This window comes from Phycodurus eques, chromosome 13 (assembly GCF_024500275.1).
Source record: "Phycodurus eques isolate BA_2022a chromosome 13, UOR_Pequ_1.1, whole genome shotgun sequence".
NCBI lineage: Eukaryota > Metazoa > Chordata > Actinopteri > Syngnathiformes > Syngnathidae > Phycodurus > Phycodurus eques.
In genome coordinates, this window is record NC_084537.1 from 21,651,301 (window position 1) to 21,674,296 (window position 22,996).

General features: G+C 42.4%; 1 protein-coding gene across 7 annotated transcripts in view; it reads right to left on the reverse strand.

Moving 5' to 3' along the window:
* The window catches only part of LOC133411465 (adhesion G protein-coupled receptor L2-like), a 118,905-nt gene that overhangs the window by 37,030 nt on the left and 58,879 nt on the right, over positions 1-22,996 (reverse strand). For all 7 annotated transcript variants that reach the window (XM_061693889.1, XM_061693887.1, XM_061693888.1 and 4 more), the window contains exons 4-7: positions 21,920-22,029; positions 16,587-17,387; positions 2,917-3,219; positions 80-180 (exon numbers count right to left, since the gene is read on the reverse strand). In XM_061693889.1, coding sequence (XP_061549873.1) covers positions 80-180; positions 2,917-3,219; positions 16,587-17,387; positions 21,920-22,029 — 1,315 coding nt within the window. The remainder of the gene's footprint in view (positions 1-79; positions 181-2,916; positions 3,220-16,586; positions 17,388-21,919; positions 22,030-22,996) is intronic.

The following is a 22,996-nucleotide window of genomic DNA, read 5'->3' on the forward strand; positions in this document are numbered from 1 at the left end:
TTGATTCTTAGCGGCGAAACATATTATTTCTTTCACAGTTATCTTTAGCAACCGGCATTCCTTTTTTTTTTTTTCTTACCTTTTGTGCCACTTGAGTCACCCAGTGGGATGTGCAGTTGCTGAGGTCTGGGCCCTTGGAGCACCAGCTCCCTGCCATCGTACACAGGAAGGAGGCAATGCCTGCGGTAGCCCAGAGCAAACAGACGTTGGAGGGAGGCCCAAAAAAAAAAAATGGCGCTCGGATATTCTCACTTAGCTTTCATTCACACACAAACACACACACGCATACACACTCCGTTGCAGGAAACTAAGCGTTCATTTCCAAACATTGTTAAAGCCTTGCCAGCTTTGTAAGGTAAGGGAAAATAATCATAGAGGGGGGATTCTTAAACACAGTCATCTTTAAACGAAGTAGGGGGGGGGAAATCCCAACAGTTTCCTGTGAAGACACATTTCAAATACTTAGATGTGGGAATAAAAACACAAGATTACGGCTAATGAGTGCCTATTCTTTGACAAAGATGACAACGTGTAGCCCTGTTCCCTTTTTGACCCTCCTCATTCAAAACAAGTCCCAATCCGGCTTTGATCCTGCGCTTTTTAATTTGACAGTGCTGTCAATGTGTGCGTCTGACGGGTTGCTGAAGTAACTTTGCGCGCGGCTAATGATTGTCAGCCAAGCCGCATAATGGCCATCAGCGCACCATCACCGCCGGCTTTTATGTCAGACACTTTTAGCAACTGGAACTAATTCTTATCTAATATAACCGTGCGTGTACACTCATGGAATCGTGGCTCCAAGAGAGCAGAATTAATGGCGCTTATCACAAGGTGGTGGCTTTCTCTCCACGTGTTGCTGCTTTGTTCCGGTTTCTATTTCCCCCCCCCATAGGAAATACTGGACTGCGCCGGGGTAAAAAGTCATCATCATAAAACCTTTCTTAACTGTTTTTTTTTTTTTTTTTAAGTAACACCTTAACATTATTTACTTTGATACAAATAAGATCTTGAAACTTTTGTAGATGACTAGGGTCATCTCATATTTGGCTGTTGTTTGAACGTTTGATAGCCTAACCACTAACGACTTTTAAAAAATAACAATAAACCAGCTCCAAATAGTTTTTTGCTGTTGTAATCAAAGTACTCGGTTGCACATTATTAAAATGTGCTAAACTGACGTAATTTCTACTCTTTTCCTCAAAACTCATCAAGTAATAAATGTTAGTTTAACACATTTTAATCATGTGCTACATGTTCGAATTAAATAAATGCAAAGCATGTGTTTGCAGTGCAGGGGTGATTGGTGTAACTATGTTTTGATAAACGAGTGCCAACTGTTTTTATTTTGTGTTAATAAACCAGGGCCAATTAGTGTTACTACTACTACAAACCAGGACAGATTGTTATTTTGTTTTAATAAACTAGGCCCTATTGTGTTACTTTGTTGTAATAAGCCCAGGTATTATTTTGTTTGAATTAAAGGGGGCAGACTACTGTTACTTTGATTACATATGTTAGATTTTTTTTTGTCATTGTTGGTACAGATGTTGACTAGAGAGGACTGATGCTGCAGTACTGATGCGTTTGTTACAGTATTGATGACACAATTGTATTACTAATATTCTATGTACCGTATTTTCACGACCATAAGGCGCACTTAAAAGTCTTAAATTTTCACCCAAATGGACGGGTTGCCTTATAATGCGGCGCACCTTATGTGTGCACCGATTTCCAACATCTATAAATGTTGTTGTGTGATGAGCGCTTCGCTTGACTTTTTTTTTTTTTTTTTTTTGAACGCTTGACTCTCTGGGAGCATTTCCTGCCGACACGCTGCTTATACAGAGAAAAAGCGGAGGTGGCTGAGGACAGCATGCGGACGTAAAGGGGGAAGGGTGCGTGAAGGCGGACGCTAAAGCCACCCCCTCATTAGGGATATAGCGCCGGGGTGTGCATTGTGCAAAACAACATCGGTTTGGCTAAGGACCCCCCCCCCGGAAATGGCACCTACGAAGAGACACGCTTACGAAGCACAGTTTAAACTGCAAGCTATCAGTTCCACGGAGGAACATGGGAATCGAGCAGCCGCGAGAGAATTCAAGATCAACGAATCCATGGTTCGTAAGTGGAGGAAGCAAGAAAACGAGCTTCGCCAAGTCAAGAAGACGAAGCTGAGTTTCCACAGAAACAAGGCGAGGTGGCCCGAGCTAGAAGACCAACTTGAGTAATGGATTAATGAGCAAAGAACAGCCGGGAGAAGCATCTCTACAGTCACCATTCGACTGAGGGCAATAACGCTTGCAGAAGAAATGAAAATCGAACATTTTCAAGGAGGTCCGTCTTGGGTGCTTTCGTTTTATGAAACGATGCCATTTATCCATCCGGGCAAGGACTACCGTGGATGACTGAAATAATGCAGTGCGCCTTATGTATGTGTCAAATACAGAAAGAGACCCCGTAACTGAGACTGCGCCTTTTAATACGGTGCACCCTATGGTCGTGAAAATACGGTAGTCATAGTTCTTTAAAATGACTGTTTTCAATGTAGCTAAAACAAAATGTCTACTGTGCTGTTTTGAAATACAATGCTTAAAAACTGTATACAGAAAGACAGTGGTCTAATAATTACGCACTGTACGTAGATACTGTAAGTAGTTGTGGTATGTTCTTCTCTGGTCTTATGATCACTTCTGCAACATTCGTAGGAAATCACAATGCCCTTTCACGGGTGAGCTATTTTTAGAACAGTGATTACTCGTGGTCGTTGGGGGCTACCTGGTGCCACCTGCCATACACGATGAAAATATAAAGGCACTAAAAGAGGTTCGTAAGCTACTGTAACGAAGAGCTCCCTCAGAGACTAAGAAAGCCTTAAAAGTCTGCAGTTAGTTAAACAAGCACACATGGCGGACTCACCTCTGGTGCCTTTAGGGCAGGGCCTCTCCACGGACAATCCCGTGTGGGTCTGGGGCCAGTCGATGGCCCGCCGCCGGGTAGCCTCGCAGAAACGTCTGGACGCGGGCGGCAGCTCTGGCACGGCGGGTTCCGCCGTCGCCGAGCCTCGGGTGTCCTCGAACGGATCCCTGCCGTCCCTGGGGTCGGCTCCTCCCCCCGCAATGGGGTCACCTTGGCTCTTTGCGGTGGGCGCAGCTGTGGCCGCCACGATGATAGTGGTTCTGGGCGGTGGTGAGGAGACGGGGAATTCGCCCACTGGTGACACTAAAGTGAGCAAAATGTGGAGATGTTAGAGATGGGAACCTAAATAGTGGCGGGGTATTTACTGAACTGTAGATGGAGGAGACATCTACTTCGAGAGAGGCCTTCAGTTGTATACATTTTTGGAGTTTTTGTTTTTATAAAACAGGAATGATTGTTGTTACTTTGTTGTACAAAACCACGACAGACATTTTGCTGTAACCAGGGCTGAAAGTTGTTACTTTGTTTTAATGAACCAGGGCCAACTTATTTTATTCAATCAGAGCCGTGCTGTGTTACTATGTTTTAATAAAGCACGGTAGATTGACGGATGACTATTGTTACTTTATTTTAATAAAACATTACATATTTTCGGTCCTTTGTATAATGAACCAGGACCAACTGGTATGACTCTTTTTTAATAAACCAGGATGGAATAGTCCTCTTTATTGTGAGAAACCAAATATTTTTTTAACTAATTTACAATGTTACAACAATTCATCTTAGAGATTGTTTACATGCCTATGTAGGCGCTGTTGTTTTGGTGAGCAACAGTTTAAATGGGCTGAGCAGTGAATTCTTAAATGTGTTTTAAAGTAGATAATTACATTCACTATCCTTTTTTTGGGGGTCGGGTGGGGGGAGTTGTTTATTTGAAGGAAGGTAAAATGCTTCCATCCATCATTTGACAGTTTTTTTTCTTAAACCCATAAATAAGACATTTTGACGTATAAAAGTCAACGCTTTCTCGACAAGATTCGCTACCTTGAAGTGATTAAATGTCAGCAGTGAAGACAAAGCGTGCTTGTTTTGGCTTTTTTGTGCATGTGTGATGCTGCTGCTGCTGAGTGGCAGGTGAATGGGCTTCTCCAAATCCCCCACCCCTCTCCACCCACTCCAAAACAAACCTCAAACATCAGCAACAAATGATTACACAGTATTGAGTCTGCAAGTCAATCTCCGCATTACTAGCGCACAACGTGTGCTAGGGCGATTGGTGTTTGCCACACGGCGCAGGTGCTTCCAAGACAAGATGCTATCTCCTGCAGAGCACCTAGAGATAAACAGGAAATGAGAGCAGAAATTGGGGGGGAAAAAAGAGTGTATAGTAGTCGGATTGGCAAATACAAAGATAAGAGGCATGTGGATGGTAACTTGTTTCTTTTCTATCCACAACAAGCAGATTGTAGTGGCAGATAAAAGCAGCTTTCCACAATGAGGTCTGGCAACAGTGCCGTCTTCGGGTTCGATTGTGTGAAAATGCAATATCATGCTATCTGACACTCCATTATCTCACACATATCTTCATTTCCTGGGGGACTAGGCCCACCGTCGCATTCACACTAATCAGCTGGGCAGGGGAATATTTGTTTTTCCATTCAAAGTGAAATATATGAGTTTATTACAAAGCCGATGTGTGGCGGCAGTAGCGGTCACGAGGCCACAGCTGTTCGCTATGAGGAAAATAAATAAAAAAGTCCCGGACCACCCCATAGGCGAAATTGTGACATTTCCCCATAGTGACCTTTCTGCTTGGCGGGAGCTTCGGCTAATTACCTTACGCTCATTCAGTCATTGTGTGCGTGTCAGCAACACACTCACAGGTCGGCCTGGCTGAATGTGACCGCCATGAAAGCCTGTGTGCGGAGAGGGTGAGGGTTATCGTGCTCAAAATCTACAGTTAAAACTGATGAGAGTGTAAAAGAAAGGCTTGGGTGAAACGAGGTAAGAGGATTACTACTAAATAACATTGCGAAAAGGGCCAAACTTGTAAAGGATTTAATTGTACTGCAGATAACCTGGGTCAACACAAACAGTATTCCAGAAATGCATAGTCGACAAAAAGTGTGTTGTAGCTCATCCTCTTATTCATGATGCCCTGTATAAACATACACCATAAAACAATCAGCTTCCAATAATAAGCTCAGTTGCCTTGGGAAAGACATACCCGTAACATTTCTGGCCCAAGTTGCGATCACAAGTCCTGTTGCTCAAAGAGAGACGGGATCAAGTCGCACACGTGTACATCTGAACTCGAGGCTTAACCTTAAAGTCTCAAGCGATTCAAGTCATTTTGCAGTCTTTCCTGGAGTATCTAGTCTTCCTAAAGAAAGATGACCAACAAGGTCAAATAATTATATTCCTGGCTGTATCTACAGAATGTGTAACACCTCATAAAGTCCAAGTCGAGTCTCAAATCCTTTAGTTTTTGTCATGTCACAAGAGGTACAAGTCAGCAAAACAGTGACTCGAGTAGACTGGAGTCCAAGTAGTAATGACTCGAGTCCCCATCTCTGGTTACTAACATGTTAAATTTAAACATTTCAAATACAACAGTGACTTGTGCACAAAATAAATTTAGCTGGTGGCTGGAGGGCAGTGATCCAATGTTTCCACCCGTGGGATACAATAATACCATACCATAGATACCTAGAAATAGAGCAAAATCCTGCTCACTTCTCATAATTTACAAAGAAAACATCCCTGGCAGAGGTAATAGTAAAGGGCAACCATGTTGAGTCAACATGGAAATGTAGGGACCAATTTCTAAGAGACTGTTTTTCTAACAAAAAGGCAAAAAACGCTGTCGTTTTGGCCGTTCGTTTCTATGACAACATTGTTCTGCCCCATCTTGCGATCTCAAGTACTGTCACTAACACGGCGAACTGTAACAAGATCCAAATAAAACTGCGATCGGTGCCCAAAAAAATGTCAGCGGTGGATGGCTGAAAATGAGTCCAATGTTTCCACTCACTTATGATAATACACAATCAAAACATACCTGCCAGAGGTAATACTGTAAGAAAGGGCAACCATGTTGATTCAACACTGCAATGTCGGGGTCTGTTTCTAAAAGAAAACAAAAAATGTTTGATCAGAAAATGGGTGAAAATTGTGTTGTTTTGGCCGTTTGTGTCCATGAGAACAATGTTTTCGCTCATGTTGAAAGCTCAAATTTTGTTACTAATGCACTTAAATTTAAACACGATCCAAATAAACCTGTGACCATCTCACAAGAAAATGTCAGCGGTGGATGGCCGACAGTGAAGCCAGTGTATTGCCAAGGTTTCCACCAGTGGGCTAAAATAATACTTCACCAATAAAATCCATTATACACTGAGCAACTGCGCAAATCAAGCTCGCTCACACTAAAAACATCAATGGTGGAGGTAATAATGTGTAGCCATGCCAATTCAACAGAGGTCAATGTACTGCATATAAAAGAGCAAAACGGTTGAAAATTGTGTCATTTTTATGACACTGGCCACTTTGTGTTTCTTTCTTCAACGTGATCGCTAGTTACTGGCCTTGCATGCACAATGCAGCTTTTTCAGCTATTTTTGCATGACCCTCTGAATAGTTATCGATCGTTATGTGAAGAAACATTCCAACGTTCCAGATTTGACCGTTTCCATCGAATGCACCCTCCGAAAGCACTCATTTGCGCTTTTTATTTGTATTTTGTTTTCCCGTCTGTTGAGTCATTGTCCCATTTGTGCAACCTTAGCTGAAGTCCACATCCTCTTGATGAGCGAGGTAATGATTGAGATGAGTGAGTGGGCCGCGTGCAGCTCAACAATATGTCAATACTTGGCATTCTGTTACCTCCACAACAGACGTAAGAGACAGGCTGCCTCTGCATGTGTATACTGTACGAGCCCAGCAGCCGCCCAATGCTATTTACGGCGCAGATCGATTGGTGGTCCGAAATGGGTTTTATTTTTTACAATGTGCAGTATTTTTAGGAAAGACTTCCTCCTGTACTCCTTTGATTTTGACTTCATACGTGATTTCCTGGCGGCACGGCGGCCGACTGGTTAGAGCGTCGGCCTCACAGTTCCGAGGACCCGGGTTCAATCCCCGGTCCCGCCTGTGTGGAGTTTGCATGTTCTCGCCGTGCCTGCGTGGGTTTTCTCCGGGCACTCCGGTTTCCTCCCACATCCCAAAAACATGCATTAATTGGAGACTCTAAATTGCCCGTAGGTGTGAATGTGAGTGCGTATGGTTGTTTGTTTGTATGTGCCCTGCGATTGGCTGGCAACCAGTTGAGGGTGTGCCCCGCCTCCTGCCCGATGACAGCTGGGATAGGCTCCAGCACGCCCGCGACCCGCGTGAGGAGAAGCGGCTCAGAAAATGGATGGATGTAATTTCCTGGAAGGAGGCCTGTAGAAGTGCAAGATATAATTACAAACTGCCTGTAAAAGAAAGCGGATAAAGAAAAACTAACGGACTCTGTCAAACTTGGGAAATAAAAGTAAATCACCCAAACTTGCCTTGGTATTGTTTTACACATATACAGAGATACAAATCATAATCTGCTGTGTTGACTTGGTGGGACAACAAAGCGGGAAAGCCATAACAGTGTGTGCAAATGTATCTTTCCTTGCCAATGGCAATCAAACCAATTCTGATTCTGATTGGGTGGAATTTAAAATGGAGTGCATTAATTGAATCCAACCAGCAGAGGCGCTGCTTATTCAGTCTTTACTAGTTTGTGGCAACGTGACATCAGATAAGACCTAAATCAGCACAGACCTCGAAACTGTGGTTCTGAGCGCCCTCCAGGAGGTCTGGTATACACTAGCCCAGAAGGTTAACTATAAATTTCATAAAACTATACCCGAAATTGGGGCGGGCAGCTTAGTGCTGAAACGGTTAGCGTGTCTGCCTCACAGTTTCTCCCGGTTCCCCGGGAACTCTGGTTTTCTCCCACGTTCCAGAAACATGCATGTTTGGTTCATTTAATATTCTAAATTGTCCATAGGTGTGAATGTGATTGTGAATTGCTGTTTTTCACAATGTAGGTTTTTAGATTTCTCTTGTTCAGACAAATTGTATGTTTTTCCTCCTCCTGTCTGGACGATCCTGGTCCAGTTATAAAGTGTTCTAACTACGTAGAGTTTGTGTGCTGTAGGATGTTCTGATGTCCAGAGGAGATCAATATGTGTGGGTTTTCTTTAAATTGTCTGGGAACTGTATTTTAAAGGTTCCCCTCGCAATCAGCTGTTTTTAGATACGTCACACCAGGAAACGGTGACAGCTCCGATGAAAGGCTGGAGTGAAAGCCGAAACTGTCAGCAAGATAAGAGATTTCCTCTTAATTGGAAAACAATCATTTGTCTGAACAAAAGAAAACTAAAAACTTGTTCACAAGAAGACAAGAATGTCATTATAGACCTGTTGTCACAATGTAGTCAAACACTGAATCTATACAGGGGATCGTCAGTTTATGATGGTGCTGACAGATTCAAGGTTACGAATGGCACGCAGGAAACTAGTTTGTGCAGTGGCTTAAGACTATTTAAAGCAGCACAAGAAGGCCTACTCGTTACCACTGTATGTATTGTTTTTCATTTGATTGTTTCATGATGACGCCCTATCAGTGTTTGTCATACAAATAGTCACCGTAATTATGACTACTGCAGTGGTAATAATGCTGTTGATTGCATTTACCGACTTATTTGGGCATCTCGGCACGGTGCGAACGTGTTATTTCCTTTTGATAGCAAGGATCCCAATCCTCTCACAGTCGTGTGGTTTGCACTTGTCCGAGAGAACTGTGCCAATTAGCGGCATTCGCTCTCAAGAGGCGATGAAGTCACTCATCTACGTGCAATATGATACCAAAGTCACACGCCCAATAGGGTACCACTTGTGAATAATGTAGGAGTTAAGACACCGTACAGATTTCATTCAACTAAAAGGAAGGGGAATTACTGGGGTTCACTGATGAAGCATGATTAGTGTTTATCTCCTTAAAACCACCCAGAGTCGTTCACGTAGATGACAAAACATTTCAGTCATCCAAGTTTCGCGTTTCTGTTTTTGTCTGGTGAATGCGCTAAAATAGCATTTTAGTTTTCTCCAATTGCAAACTTGCTGTCAACATTGGCAATCTGTCCAACCAGACACCCGGATAAATGGCTTGTAAGCTTGAGATCATCAAACAAATACAAATATCAGAGAAAAAAAAAAAAAAAAAAAAAGTAAACATAAAATGCTGTTTTTAAATGGTAGTTTTATTTTTTTAAGGAGAAAAAAAACTATTCAACGCTACCTAGCCCTCTGTGGAAAAAGTGATGGCACCCTTGATTAAAACACAAATTCACTGTGGATAATAACATTTTTTGGTTCCTTTTCACTGACCTTAGCCAATCCTGATTACCTACAGACTTGTTAAATCAAGAAATCACTTAAAAAGAACCTGTCTGACTCATGAAAACTCGTAGTTGAAGCCCCGCATGCTGCACGACGGTTCGGTGGGTTTCGGCAGCTTCACTCGGCGGACCGAAGACACAACTTTCTTTTGTGGCTAATATCAGCTAGACGCATCACCGAAGCCGAGCCAACAGGCTGCCTGCTGTGCCGTTGTATAAGTTAAACTTACAGCAATATAATTCAATTTGTCTGCATAACTTACCTTTCCAGACAAAATATTGGCTAAGTAGTTCCTTTTGAAACCACATGATAGGGTAAAGACGGTTGTTGGTTAGCCTTCATTTGTGTATAATAAGGGGAATTACAGTTGCACGTTTTTCCTTTTTCACCTCAGGGCAGAGCTCGTAATTAATGACAGCGAAACACATCCCACAAGACATGAATTTTGCATCAGGACTTTTTCTTTCTTGAACTCTGTTCCGCTTTTCAGTCGAGGTTTTGTGGCGTGGAAGGCAGAAAGAGACACAACGATTCATGTGCCGTTGCTAACTTAAGAATATTATTTCTGGAGATGAAAAAGGAGCCTGTCCAACGGTCATGACACTTCTTTAAGGAGCAGCAGACAGAAAAAGCTCCACTGAACCTGAATCTGGTGTCTTGCGCACATAATTTATGAGGCCTGAAAATGAGTCTGGTGGAGTTGCAGACGTAGCACATTCACGGAAAAAAGGCTAACCGACTCACAATAAAAACACATACAAAGAAGCAGAAATACATGTTCGCAAATAGTGGCTGGGAGTATTTACTCAACTGCAGACTGGTGGGGGGAATGGCCGGAATACATTTCGGAATATGTTTCTGATTTGTTACAATTTAAGACAAGTGAAACTGTAGTTTGAAATGGAAATAAAATGTGGCATAGCTCCCTGGAGCATAAACGCAAACAACATTGCAGTTGCCTCGAACAATGCCTCTAAGTATAGTGGAACGCTAATCATCGTCGCCACAATACTGAGCAGGTAACTCATTTATATAAATCTGAGAGACTGTGTACTTACTTCTGTAGGTGTTGCTGTTTTGGTAAGCAATGGACTTCAAATAGGCTCAGCATTTTACTCGTTGATATCAATGTGTAAACAATAGTGTCTCTGAGCTTTCTCTATTTAAAAGGGAGGCTTCTTTTTGGACAGAGGCGTTTGTCGCATTTGGTTGACGCACGTAGGCAACTGATTAAGTCATAACACCTTTAACAGTTTGCAGGAAACTTGTTGTCAACATTGCGATAAGAGAGAGAGAGAGAGCTGCCTCGGAAGGTGCTGCTGTTTTGGTTAGCAACATATTTCAAATTGGTAAGGACCACTATTCAATGCCTGTGTGACATGTAGCGTCTCTGAATTTTTTCTGATGGGAAAAGGGAGGCATACCTGCCGTATGAGCGGTATCCAATCGGCATGCCTTGGCAAGTGCTGCTGTTTTGGTTAACAAGTGTTCAAAAGTGTGAACAAGAGGTCTACAAACTTTTCCTGATTGGAAAGGGAAGCCTCTATTTGTGTCTTAAATGAACGACCTAACCAGCGACTAATTGGCACATTCGCATTGATTAGATTAGGAGCCACAACTTCAATGAAGCACATCAGACTCCGTATCCCGCTGCCATTGAATAGTAAGGCCGACAAGCAGAACGGCTGCGGAACTTAATGCATTCCTGCAACTCGAAGGCTCACCTGGAGGCATCATTCAGGGATGTGCATGCCAACCGCTGTGCAGTGCGGTGGCATGCACAGCGGTTGTAAAAAATAAAAACAAATTTAAAAACTCAGCTGGGAGAAGCACTCAGGGAAAGTCAGGCTTAGTTTGACATTTAAATTCACAGCGGACACCCAATTCGCGCTTACGACACGCCGCCAGCTAACTAATGCCAAGCGGCCGTTCAGTTTGAGGGCCCAGATCAAATGTTACCTAGAAGACAAATTAATTTTCCCATTTCGTTGCTTGTTAGTTTGAAAGGCTCAGGGCAATTATTGGTTCTTGTGAATGTTTTCTTTCCTAAAGAAACAAGTCTGTGTTTTGCACATCACAGAGGAGGCTGCTCTTGCTGTCTATTGGCCTGCTTTTAAAGAAGATCGACTGATCGATTAGCGCCATTTTGTGTTCGGAATTAATTTGCAGACATTTTCTTTTAATGACACGTGAACTGTCTGGAACAATAAGTGGAGTGATCGATAAGGACAATGATGTTTGCTAATCAAATCAATCAAGTGCAGAATTAGGAAGACTGCTCGATTACAAACACAAGCGCAAAGCAATACCAACAAGGTGAACAATGATTAACCCTGCCAAGAAGGCTTTGTTGTCATCACTGAGCAGATTAGGTGAAACCTATTTAACTTTGTGAAAGGTGGAGCATGAAACAAGGAATGACAATTAATTCAAATTTGTTAAGAATCCAGTAACTTGCTTTCTCCTTCTGTTGATAAGCATGTGCTGTACATCTTTCAGATAATACATCACAAGTCAGATATTTAGGAAAGTGGTCATTGAAATGAGAAATGTTTGGCTATCTCGGGTCTGTTTTCCACTTCAAACTAGTACTGCGGGAGAACTGTGAATAAGGCACATTGAATGCATTAGTCAGAACAAGACACACTAACAAACAATTGAAGATAACAAAGGTCTTCTGTACTAAACATTTATGCACGACGACACTGTGGGAAGCAGAAAAACTGAGCGTAGAACTCATCTATGACAGGGTACAGTTTTGTTACTGGAACGACACATGCTGTCATCAAACATTGACGAAGGAGAACAGAGGCCTCCTGTATTTTCTTCTCAACTAGGAGACAAATGTTATCCATGAAGAGACAGAGGGTACAGTTTAGTGGTCATCCAAATTACCACTGGTGGCAGTCTGCACTCAACTAAACCCACTTCCCCACTCCATAGTACATGGCTTAACTTGCCTGGGTCCACTATAAAAAATGTGGGAAACTGTGACATACTGTACATACTGTAAAGATGATCAGGACTGATTTTACGTCACCTATATGTTATCTATTCAACACATTTGGTACCCCGGTTGTCCAAGAACCACAAATAGAACATGGTTTTGCCACTGGAAACGTGAGTAGAGCCACATGGAATCAGGTAAGTTGCCATGCAGTGAAAAAGATTCACACACTCGTCAGCTTGAATCATTTTTACATAACCCTCAACTGCATTGCCCTCAAATTTGGTGCTGGTGACATAAAATCACACACACCGTTGCATTGTAATGACATTTGAAGAAAGAAGAAGAGAAACGCACTCTGGAATTTTTGTTGGTCAATGAATCTTAACGACTACAATTAATTTCCTTCATGCCTGGAGTGGCCTCCTGTTTCGAGGCACTGACATTATTTCACCAGCATTAGATTACCGTGCAGAATAGGTCGTTCCTTTCAAGGGAACGTCGTTGGCTGACATAAATCCAAGACGTAGAAGGTGTACATCTGATGGGCCAAATATTTTCAAGTCCACACACACACTGAAGATTCCTTCACAACAGTTCAAAAGTGTGCCCGCAAAAAAATGTAGCGAGTGACCCTGTGTGCAGTGAAGACGAATCTTTTATTTAAAAATAATAGAGGTAGCGCTCCTTCTTAGGTGGATGAATAAAATAAAGACGCGTGTTCAGTCGGCTTTTTTGGCGGAATGCGCTGTTCCTGCCGCCCGAGGTAATGTGGTATTTATGTTTACCGAGGCGTAACAGTAGCTGAGAGAGCGCATAAAGCTGTCATTGGAAAAGCACCATGATGGCCAGTTTCTTCCTTCTCCCTCCTTCCCGCTGCCTCTCTCGAAACAAGGAGTGTGATTATGATCATTCACTTGTTAATTACATTCATATACATCAGAATGTTAACAGTTGAGCAGGCAGAAGAACTCCTTACGAGTATTTTTCACAACATCCACGTCGGCAAACTCTTAATGGAAGCTTTGGTTTGTACAGCAAAAGCAGATCCAAACTTGTGTTGGGGGTGCGATTGGAGCCCCCCCTTCCCCCTGGGCATGTGGAGTTATGGTGCTGGACAGATTCCAGGCTCCAGCAGGAAAACAAACAGACATGTTGACAAGAGGCCAGAGTTCAGGAGCACACAGCCCCCATTGAGCCGACGACGACAAGTCCCTTCGACAAGGCCGCGTCTGCAATCGCATTTCCAGCTGGCATCCAGAGGTGCCGGATCGTAATGTGGAAGCGCAACTTGATACGCAAGCATGACGTCAGGTCGGGTCAAGATGTTGTTTTTTTTCCACAAAGGAGGCTTGGTTCAATGAGGACAGATAATTGCATAATCGGGCAGATGTAAAGTCAGTTCTTTGTTCCTTAAATTAGTCTAAAAAGGCAAACATACATAAAAACTGACACATCGTTGAAAAGGTCTCATTCAGAATCATTGAAAATATTATTTTTGATCCCATCTTACAGCAAAATTCCAAATTTTTAAAATGTTTTCTGAAAAGATTTGCTACTGTAATGATAAGCGTGACCCTATGAAGTAGTTTTGCCATTTGGTCAGTGCTGAATGAATATAGGTTGAACTTGCAAGAGCATATTTATTTTTAAAATATTTTAGTTGTCTGTTCCTTACACTAGCCTAAAATGACAAATGTGCACACACAAAAAAAAACAATAAATCAACAAAAAATGTCCCACAAATGTTTTATCACAACATGAGCTAAAGAAATTCCTTTATGTTAAGATTTCAATTTAGATTACAGTACTTCATCTTTTAATTTGTTGACCAGATTGATTTCTAGTCATAGCATGCTGCAAAATTGCACATCGTTTACCTTTATCTGCAAAGGGTGCCTTGCTACTGAAATGATAAGTGAGTGTTGCTATAAAATCAGGTCAAAATATATCTTCACCAAGCATTTTGCCTATATTGAATGAATTTGGCAAATTATAATCATTATTTATAAACATTTGAAAATTGTTCTCTGTTCCTTAAATGAGCCTACACGAGGGGGAATAAAAATGATCCTGGCAAAAAAAAAATTCTTCTTAAATTAAATTTGTATACTGAGACTTTTCCCATTTAAAGCATGCAGCATAATTTCACACATTTTACTGTTTTCTGCAAAAGAGTCTTTCTATTAAAACAATATGAGTTGGTTTGAAGGAAAGTCCGGCCAAGATGTTCTTAGCTCATTTCAATGAGGACAGATAATTGTGGCAACAAGCAATCTGATGTAAAGAGAGAGAAATTCCAATTGAAAATAATTAAAAATGCCATTTTTTGATCCCACATTGATCTTTACGTAGTTCTTCACATTTATTGTTTTGCTGTGCACCAGATGGTGCTACGTTTCCCCCCAAATCATGAAGCAAACTGTCACACCTTTTAGAGTTTTTCTACAAGGGTACTTGCTACTGAAATGATAATTATGTGTCACAATCGATGTTGGCTAATTGTGTGCATGTAAAATGAAAGTGCGCCTGAGTGTATTTTGTGTCTAACAACTAATTCAACAAAAAGAAAAATCTCAAAGAATATAATATTTTATGTATATTTGATCTGACGAAAATTCCTAACTGAATGGATCTGGAATCAAAAAGCAATACCTTACATACACTAACGCTGGATAGAAAAATAAAATGCTAAAAGAGGGAGGTAATTACGCATACACACACACAAACGAATCCTGTGGTGCCACTGACGCTGCCATGGCAACCTAACTTGATGTAATGGAGGAGAGGATAACCTGTGTCACACTGCTCACCAACCCTTCTCAGACATATTACGGGCATGCAAGGCAAGGTTCAGGAGGCCAGTGACGTTAATGGTTTTGGAAAAGGCCGAGGATTAAGGAATGTGATAGGGAGCCTCAGCTGCGAAGCTGCCTTGGCTTGCCTCATGGTAATCAAGAAGAGGCTTTTGGTGCCGATGCAATCGCCCTGGGAGACAGCCCTCATTGCGAGGTGAATCTGTCATTTCTGATTGGATTTCTGACACACCCAACCCTCCCCCCTTTAGTTACTGTACATACCTCCTGACAATCGGGCCAAATTGGATCATTTTCTCTCACTTATGATCAGTATCACCAAAGGCCGGCTTATCGGATGTCTCTGAAAGATTATCCTGGTGTGTGTTAAGTGAGATTTTTCTTCCCCGATCTGCCCAAAAAGCCAATAGGGCTGACAATTAGAATCTTAAATCCTGAAATAAATTGAGGAGCAACTGGTTGTGTTTAGTGTTCGTATAATGTGTCACAATTTATTCACCCCAATCAAGACGACAAGAAGAGTTTGCGTCCAATCTAGTCACAAAATAACCAAATAGTTAACATGTTAAAAATCGGTATGTGTGTATCCCGCTTGAATCCGGCAAGCCTTCGACATGACACTTGAGCTGTATCCCCGGAGAAATATTTTCTAAAGGTTGGAAAAAGGACATTTCAGACAGAAGCAGGCAGAAGAGTGGGTGTGTTCCTTTCAAGGTTACAGCCACCGAATCAGTGTAAAGTGACAGTGTATAGGAAATCATGCAAAACAAATCAAAAAGCTAACGCCGGAAACAAAAGTGACTCACCACATTGGAGGACAATGATATTAAGGAGCAGCACTGTTCCTGTAAAGCTGGCTAGCGCTCTCTTTCTACAACCGAAACCTTTCAAAAGCCAAAAGCAATATGCGTTTACAAGTGTTGCAAAATAGGACCATCTACCCTGATTAGCTAAGATGGCCACGAACAGTAACTAGGCTTCGAGTTGGTAGGATAACATTATCAAGCTCACAAGAGCATTGTTTTACATCTAATACATCAATTACTTAGCTTACCTTGGAGTTGACAAAGTGTCCTTTTGTGTGCGGCTCTTGAGGGATACAAATGACTTTGCGGATGACTGCAAAGCCTTATCAAAAGCCTTTTTAATTTTGGGTTTTGGAAACTCTGAAAACCTCTCTGGATAATTTGTGACAAAGACAATCAATACAAAACCGTAGATTTTGGGTTTAAAAGTCTATGTTGATGACCGCCTCGCTTCATGAAGAGCTTCGATTGAGGTTTAAGAAATGGAACCCAAAAAAAGTGTCTGTAGATTTTTGGTGGATTAAAATGACTATTTGGGCGACCGCATATCTTTCTCCAGAGCCACCATTAATCTGGTGAGATTTGGGTTTTTGGAAAATAAAAAAATAAACTCTTTGGATAACGAGTGACAAAGACAATCAAGTATGAAACAGCATCCCTTACCTTCAACGGGATCCGGAGGTGTAAAGTCGAGGTCGTAGCGGAGGATGTAAAAGTTATTCCATACATACAGCTGGTTGTCCCTGGGGTTGTAATCCACGGCCGTGATGTACTGGTACTGGTTGGGGAAGGCGATTTCCATGTACTCGCCTTGGTTTAGCTTGGTGTTGTAGACGTAGTCGATCTGGCTGCTGCCACTGTCGCCGTCGCTCTCCTCATAGGTGGAGCGCACCACGTGCAGCACGCCGCACACCATGAAGGCGTTGGAGGCCGAGCGCTTGTCGTAGGCCGTGTCCCACGTGGCCTCGAAGCGCAACGTGTACGGGTTGAGCTGGCTCACCACGATGCGCCCGTTGTTCTGCTCTGTGGCGTAGATGACCCACAGGCCCCGCTCATCCACCGCCAGATCGATGTCCGTCTTTCCGCCCCAGCGGTACGGCGAGGTGTCGTGGTAGTTAGCATTGTTGACGATGGCCTCGCCGCTTTTAATGCGTGTGCGCAAGTCAAACTTGACGATGTTGCGCGTGCGCTCCTTGTTGAAGAAGATGGCGCCGTCGTAGGCCACGAAGCCAGTGCCATCTACCCGGTGGGGCAATTTGTACGTGGTGGTCTGCCGGTTGTTTTGGAAGTCCTCCAAGGAGGCGTACTCGATGAGGGTGTCCGTTCGGTACGGTGTCCAGGGCATGAAGAAAACCTTGTCCCCGGCTTGCAGCGGGTCTTTGCACCACGATCCCGCTTGCTGCTCCGCCTCGTACAGGAAGGTGGCGTCGCCGATGCCCTTCAGAGTCCCAGGACAAATGAAGACTAGCGGAAGGGAGAAGAAAGTAATGCTAGTGACAAACGGGAATCAGTACCATCACTTTTGCTGCTGTGCACTATAGACTTGAAAGTTTGGAGGAATCTTGCTATATCCAAACAGAATAAAATGACGTGGAAATAGTTACGAATCCTGTAAACGAAAGACACCACAAATGGATATTGACGTTCTGTCTCGAATATCAGCCTGTAGCCCCTTTCACATTGGCCATCTAATGTAACCCTCAAAGGTGCCCCAATCAGAATCATGTATCCTAGACAAAGATGGGTGACGCAACATTTTGAAGTTTTCTTTTTTTGGTCCTATGCCGCTGAATGTGTGCAGACCATGATTTAGAAATGTGATGTTTCACCATGAAAAATGGGATAGGAGGCCATGTTCATGAAAAAAAAATCCCCCCATGCTATTTTCAGGTCAAAATTTGGTGGACATAGCTATCATAAAGTGACGTACGAAAAAGTCACAAGGCACTGTGACCGAAATTGACCAGAAAGTCAGCCATTTTGTTTAAAAGCAGCCAGATTTTTTTGCTTACGCCAACAAATGTTCGTGGCAAATAATGTCAAAGCTTGATTCTTTTAAGGTTTCACCAAGAAAAATTAGCACCCAATTCTAGTTTAACCACACTACTCAAAATTTGGAGGACGTCGATCATGACAGGGTTCACGAAAATGTCTCAAAGACCCATGCTCAAAACTAAACAGTAAGTCAGCCATTTTCTTTTCTTTCCCGGCTTGCTGTGCTGTGTAAGGCACCGATACGGAATGGGGGTTATGAAGTTGGCACGGGACCTTTACGGCTTCCAACATACAGTAGTATTTTAGGCTAAACTGGTGTATAGCCGCCTCTATGTAGTGGGCTGAGACCAGAGTGTGAAGTTGTGACCCGGACATCTAATTATCTAAATGTGCGATGGCGCAACGGCTGTGTCAACGTGCACTTGCAATATCCTGCTTTGGCGAGTTCTGAAAGACACAGACGAATAAATGCCAGCACTACTATTACACCTCCGATCAACTAATTTGTCAGGAGTGGCTGTGTAAAAGGGGCTGGTGTCTGACGTCAAATACCACATAAAGAGCGCTTATTTGACGTACGTGGGCACATGCATGAACCAAAAACTAATTAGCATTAATTTCTTTGTGAGAAATACGAACAACACGTTGTCAATGGAAGCCAAGCAGATGAAAATGGAAGCAGAGCGGCACGGATTGTCACCACATCTTTGGGAACAACAGGAAGCACTGATGGCTGAGCGAGCACATGGACACGGTCCTGTATAGTCAAGTTCAGCTGTTTGCTGCTTGGTGGATTCTTGTTCTGATGAGTCTCAGCCAGCCAGCACTGCTCGTTCCCATCACGTGCGATATATACTGTATATGTACAGAACATGTTGGGTCAAGCAAACTAAATACAGGGCTCACATTGCTTATTCCAAGGGAAGATTATTTTGCTTTTTGAGTGCCTTCACATCTTAAATATCCATATTAAAGCAGATACTGGGGGCCCTTCATGGGGGGGCGAAGTATGACCAATTTCACCTAAACGACACGAAATTTGGTGGACACGTCAATCGCAATCGGATACACAAAAAGAGCCTCAAGGCCCAAGCCAGAAATTGAACAGGAAGTCAGTCATTTTGGTTTGACGGCGTCATTTCGGACCACTTTCAGCTCTCATACTTTGATTAACACCCACTAGGACACATGTGTCAAACTCAAGGCCCGGGGGCCAGATCTGGCCCTCCACATCATATTATGTGGCGGGCCACTAGATCTTGTCGGACCTTCTCGACCACGCACCAGCTCAGGCTCCTTCCCTGCCAGAGAGGTGACAATCCATGTCCCTAGAGTCGGTTTCTGTAGCCGGGGATCGTATCGTCAAGGTCTGTGCCTTCGGCCACCACCCAGCTCGCACTGCACCCGACCCCTATGGCCCCTCCCACAGGTGGTGAGCCCGCGTCCAGGCAAGGGAAAACTGACTCCATAGTTTGTCGTAATCATAAGGGGTCTTTGAGCCGTGCTTTGTCTGGTCCTTCACCTAGGACCTGTTTGTCATGGGTGACCCTGCCAGGGGCATAAAGCCCCAGACAACTTAGCTCCTAGAATCATTGGGACACACAAACCCCTCCACCATGATAAGGTGACGGCTTCCATAACACGTTAAAATCTAAAGGACCCATGGCCAAAATTAAAAAGGAAGTCAGTGATTTTATTTTGAAGCAGCTGTTTTGGGCGATTTCTTGTAGCCTAATTTGACAAAGTTCTCCAAAGGAATTTGCCCTAATGATATCCAATAAGAATGAGAAATTTTCACATCATAAAGACACAACATTAGGCATTTTTACAGCTTCAAGCACCTGTGTAAACCCTGTAAATAGTAGCAAATATACAAATACTCATTTTTCAAGGGTTCATACGATGCAAAAGCCAGAGACCCTGGAAAAATCAGCACCCTACCATTTGTTTGTGTGTGTTTCATGTCGCTACAAAAAGCTCCATTGATTTCATCAGTGAAAATTTTGAGAGTCCATATGTGCAAACAATCCTCCTATGGGTTTAGGATTTGTCAGTGGGAGGTGGGTGCTCTGGGCGGGTTGTACTCAACACCACAGGACAAGGAGAGGACAGGGGAAGGAAGGTTGAGGAAGGTTAGTGACGGTGGACTAGACCACTTATTTACCTTTTTGTTCCACTTCTATTTCAGGCGGTGAAAAAGGAAAAAAGAAGAAAAAAAAGAGTAAAATAGGGAGAGAAAGGTTATCATGAGTCATCTGGCAGGTACAAGGAGAGAATTAGCTGTGAGAGGATGCGACCGTGACATGAACTGCACACAGGCTGCTTTTTTTAGGGGAAGAAGAGCTAGGGAGAAAAACGAAGATGTTAGTTAATGAACAGTCATGCACATATTCCCTTATGTCTCAAACTGGCGATAAAAGCGAATCGACGCGCGTCTAAAAAAAAAAAAAAAAACACTGTGCTAATGATACAAGCTTTAAAAAGGTTGGGGGGGGGGGGGGGGGGGACGCACGTTGTATTAAAAGCCAGTTGGAGCTGCAGGGCAGAGGAAAGGCTGCGTGAAAAATTGCAGGTTAGACAGCACAGGAGGTTAGTGGTAGGAGGTGAAAGGGAGGTCTGTTTGAAAGAAGGGGGAACGCACAAAAAAAAAAAAAAGAATCTTTCTTGCGAGTGTTTACAATTCATCAACGCTAAGCACTTGCACAGGAGCGCGCATGAATCTCGGCTACGCTCTAATAAACACGTTTAAAACAAGCTTTCAAGAAGGATTTACGCTCATCATAAACGCAGATGCCGTTTAGTACTCAAGCAGCTACTAAAGTGCATCGAACGGTTACATTTGACATGGAAAGCTGGCAAAATACAAGCGACATCGCGAATACAGCGTGTCATTTTATTTACCAAGGTACGGAATTATCTCTTACTTCTATCCCTACACAACACAGTAGATGTTTGCATGGTGGCTTTTAAGTAGTATTAGATTAATGGCAACAATAAAGAGATTTAGCTGTGTTAATCCCACATGGCAAAATGAATAGTTTCCTTTTCAGTCATTTAACAAATGCGATTTTCACTGCATCTTCTTCTGACAATTCCCACAAATTCTTACCTAAATACGAATAAAAGTAATTAATTTGTATGTATAAAAATTTATGCAATTATTAATTAATGTATCAATGTAAAATGTTTAAAATGATTAATAATAATAATAACATAATTAGAATTAAATAATAAAATAATTTAAATACAATTTGACTAATAAATGTATATTTCCAGTTATGACAACGTTACAGGACAAATACACAATTAGAATACAAAACAAATACTACAAGTAAATGTTATTTATTACTTATAACATGTTAGATTATTATAATATGAAACATTTAGCATTTAAAAAAAATACACTACATAAACCTAACAAATACATTGATGTGTGCATTTGTTTTTCCTAACCCTGCAGAATTAATAACAATCGACATAATAATAATAATAATATCCATCCATCCATCCATCCATTTTCTTTACCGCTTATCCTCACTAGGGTTGCGGGCTGCTGGAGCCTATCCCAGCTATAATAACAATAATAATTATAATAATAATGCAAATTACTTAATATGTTATTACAACTTAATATTCTAACCATTAATTCATAATCTAATTCAAAATGAAGAAATACATTTATACTTTGAGTTCCTGTTTTTAACACACCAGAAATGAGCAGGTTCAACGTGAAATTAAATTACATGATATTTAGCACAGCTGAGCGAGCTGTAACGCGAGTGTCTTTTTTTCCCCCTCCATCGCTACATTTTGCCACAGTGGTTCCTTGGCGAACCATTGCCAATAATTGCCATAAAATTACATCAGCGCTGTCCAGCTTGGCTTGTTGGCGCCCTAACACATAAATTGACACGGCGTGCTCAAAGACAGGCAAGTGATGTAACGTAGCACACAATAACAACAACAACAACAGCATCATTTATCGTAGTGGTGATACTTACTATAAGGAACACACTCATACTGGACCTCTAAGTACTTGTAGGTGCCGGGGCACGGATCGGGAAAGACATCGGAGCCAGTGACAACCACGCACTGCGTACGGTTGTTGCACCTAGAGGGAATAAGACAAGGTTGACCACAGATGTCATCACCCGCAGCGAGATCAGTCGGCACAGGCGATGGTCGTGTGCGGCGTTAGCTCGTGGTTAGGATGACGTGCGGTGCTACCTTCAAGTTTCCACGCCCTAAAATTTGATGTTGGCTTGGCAGGACTGTCAGTCGGTAGCACCCAGCTTGTTGTAAACAAAGAACATGACTTGATTCAAATATTTTGTGGCTTGGTGCCGCTCGTTTAAGTGTTTGGTGATGTTTGATCAAAAGGAGAACTGAGTCAAGATGTAGACTGCTCTCGTGCTAGCTAGGTAGCTTTGTGCTAAAGTTTTGTTCCGTGGTGCTGAGTAGCTTTATTTTCATTTTTAACAAAAGAATCTGAATGGATAATCTGTGACTGGTGTCTTACATTTGAGCCAATTTGATGATGTTCCAGGAACATTGAATGAAGATGCACACTCTTGCGTTAGCTTCTTGTAATAACCACTAGCCAGCTACCTTTCTGTCAAAGATTTTTCACGGAAGTTTTGTTTCTCTGGCACCGAGCAGTTTTGTCTAAATAAAGGACTCTTTGATTGGATAGTCTGTGACCGGTGTTGTACATTTGAGTCAAGTCTGTTTGTTGATGTTCAACTAGAAGTAGCACCGAGTGAAGATGTAGACTGCTTTTAGTTAGCTAGCTTCCTACCAAACTATTTATCCAAAGGTTTTGTTCTCTTGTATCAAGCAGCTTTTTGTGAACGAGGACATGATAGTCAGAGATGATCCCCAGACTGCAATGTTTCACACAGCTGCTTTGTTGTCAATCTCCAATGTTATCGACCATCTTTTTGAAAACAAATGACTTTTCCGTGACTGCTGTTGTACATTTGAGCTCATCAATTTGTTGCTGTTTGACAAGAAGAAACACTGAGTGCTGATGTAGACTGCTGAGCTAGCTTCTCACAATAGCAGCTAGCTTTGCTAGC